Raw genomic sequence first — 2,939 nt, forward strand, 5'->3', positions numbered from 1 at the left:
GCGTGTTCCGTGCTGTTACTTATGCAAAGACCGGTCACCGGTCGGCAATCAATGGTTTCAGCCTCTTTTTGTTTTGCATAGCTATCATTTCTTCGCCTCACGGAAAGTGAAACGAAAAGGGACAATTTCAAAAGGATTGATTGAAAGTTCCAAAAGTTCCCGTGTGCTTATTATTCTTATTTAATTACATCGTATCCCTTCACGCTTCTCTGTTTGTTCCTCCTGGCTTCCTTCACATTTCTCTTTGGCGCTACCTGCACTTCTAAGCTTTTTATATGTTTTGGATTTCTCTTCGCCTGATGAACAACAAGAATCCCTTTCTTCTTTGACGCTTCCATCTTTTTCCCTTTGTTGTTGTGTACCGTCGAATCCAATTTCATGGCATCATCTTCCAACACTAGCAGCAGTTTTCCGCATGTTACAGAATCTGCACCATCCGATGTATTTATTGGTCACGCGAAACATCAGCTGGCTGGACTCATCTCTGAAAAGCTTAAATATGCAGCCATGCAACTGAAGGTTTTTCTGAATTCAGAAGAGCGTCAATTGGCGGATCAACAAGGAAAAACAGCAATCTAGTGCGCTTCCCTGCATTTTGTCATATTTTCAAAGGAGCATGCTCAATCCAACCGCTGTTCGGAAGAGCTGGCATTTATACACAGAAGAAGAAAAATCAGTAGAATTGTTCCCATCCTCTACCAAGTTAAGCCTGAAGATGTACGATATTTGAAAGGAGACTATTTTTGACGCATTTGAGCGATACAAAAGAGAAGGCAAACACAACTCAAAAAAGCTTCGCAAGTGGAAGAAAGTACATTTCAGTGTTTCACATTATATCGGGAGATAACGTGCCCAGTGTACTAGAAACAGTAATGAAAAGAGAAAAGGTTCATATAGCCATATTCTCAATGAACTATGCAGAATCAAAGTGGTGTTTGCGAGAGCTGGCATTTATGAAATCCGAAACTTGTGCTCAGATTATTCCCATTTTCTATGGTGTACAACCTGAACATGTTCGATATATAAAAGGAGTTTATGGGGATGCCTTTCAACGACTTAAAGAGAAGGGTAGATTCACCTCAAAGCAGCTTCGGAAGTGGAAGGGAACACTCTTTGGTGCTTCATGTCATCTCGGTCCAATCCTTCATAGCAAGGATTGAGCATCAGTTCCTAATTACTCATTTCTTATCAATTATAAAGTTAAACTCTTATAAGATAATGTTTAGTTGTTTGATTTTTTTCTTGTATTTCGTATTAAGTGTAATCACAACTCTTAAAATCTAATGTTTATTTTTTTCGCATTTTGTTGTTATATATGTGCAGAGATGAGGATATGCTGCTCAAGAATATTCCATCTGTATGTAAACGATTTGTAAAACTAAATGAAAGGCTGCAGAATACTCAGCATAAAGGGAGCTCTATTTTCAATATTCAATTTTTAAATGTATGTACTTTAAATTGTGTTCAGTATATTATATTATTATGGGACAGGCTAATCTCCAGACAAAATGTATTAAAGAAAAAATAAAGTCAAACTTTTCTTTTTCAGATTCACGAAAACATAGTAATTTTTTTCCAATTTTTTTTGTGAGAATTCATGATGTTTTCGATTTTTTGAAAATTGGTCAACTATACAGTTTGTAGGGAGGATAGCCGCAGCCTATTATTATTTTCCTCGATACGAATGCATGTTATCTTGATGAACAATCAAGAACGTCATTCTTATGGAAATGTTTCTAGGATGATTATTCAAATTTAGATTTATTCTATTATATCAATTCAAATGCTAAATGTAAATGATGGTTTTTGAGTGCATAATGATATCAAATGAGAAAATGAATTGCATTAAATGTATTTATATTAGTCATCCTCTAAGGAAAACAATTGGCATGAGTGGACATTATTTTGAATGTTTAATTTTCAATATTTGTGGATCAAGTCTATAAATCTAAGGTCAGTCTCTTAATGACAAGATAAAAAATGGATCGATTTAAATTATATGCATGCATAAAATCATTTGATAAATGCATAATTAGTGCTACTTTATTGAGATATGAGTGCATAAAGAAAATGTTGGGGATTAATTAAATATAAAATATGTGTGACATTTGAGTAGATATTCTATTTGTGAATATATCTATTTATCAAGGGATTCTCCTTAGAACAAACACAAAAATAAATTGAAAATATAATTGGTATACAAAATTTATATTTTTTCTATCTTACCTTTGAGATGCATGTGAACCATCTCTCTTATAGGCAAGTACCGCCCTTTCTATAATTGTTGCGAAAGAATCCTGCACGCCCCCCCCCATCATAGTTGAGTTGTTGCCTCCTCCCCCCCCCCCCGTCTCCTCCCACTGCACTGGGCCCCACCCGCATGCCCCCCGCATATAATAGTAGGGCGGGGGGGCCTTTTTTATATAGTTGGGGGGGCCCTTTCAATTTATAGGGTGTGTAAGGGTTGGGGGGTAAGGGGGCTAGAATGATTATATGTCTAAAAATATGTAGCATTGACACAAAATGTATGCATAAAATAAGAATTTGAATATGAAAGGATATAATCATTGCGTACATATAAATTTAATGTAACCTACAATGTGTCATCATGTAAATATACAACATATATGTCATACATATTCTCCAAGTTGAACTTAGAAAACAAAGAGAAAGTTAGCTTGTATTATAGGAACAAAGCAAAAGTAGATTCCATATGATTGAGGATGAAGGGTGTTGAGAAAAAAAAAATTGATCATAAGGTCGAGTGAATTTGGAGAAAATGGAGGGATCAATTTCCATAACCTACAATCATGGATCATAATAAGGATATTCTAATTTAACTTAACAATATCAAATTTTCACAAGCTTTTAGTATATATCAATATGTTTCTGGATTCATTTGTATGTGTTTGTTGGATTCTAACAGAAGACCCAATCAA

General features: G+C 35.0%; 1 protein-coding gene across 1 annotated transcript; it reads left to right on the plus strand.

Annotated features, from left to right (window-relative positions):
* Positions 1-378: 378 nt before the first annotated feature.
* LOC149544120 (protein PHLOEM PROTEIN 2-LIKE A5-like) lies at positions 379-1,160 on the plus strand. The gene is made up of 2 exons (XM_089795889.1): positions 379-578; positions 857-1,160. The coding sequence occupies exons 1-2, from the start codon at positions 379-381 to the stop codon at positions 1,158-1,160; spliced, it is 504 nt and encodes a 167-aa protein (XP_089652015.1).
* Positions 1,161-2,939: the final 1,779 nt, after the last annotated feature.

This window comes from Cupressus sempervirens, chromosome 8 (genome assembly GCF_028749045.1).
Source record: "Cupressus sempervirens isolate cs-2001-9-10 chromosome 8, ASM2874904v1, whole genome shotgun sequence".
In the NCBI taxonomy this organism is placed as follows: Eukaryota; Viridiplantae; Streptophyta; class Pinopsida; order Cupressales; family Cupressaceae; genus Cupressus; species Cupressus sempervirens.

Bases quoted from the DNA above. Each gene is read 5' to 3' on its own strand.
- LOC149544120 (XM_089795889.1), top strand. From the start codon at position 379: ATGGCATCATCTTCCAACACTAGCAGCAGTTTTCCGCATGTTACAGAA. The intron at 579-856 runs GTGCGCTTCCCT...TAACGTGCCCAG, and splicing joins CAAGGAAAAACAGCAATCTA to TGTACTAGAAACAGTAATGA.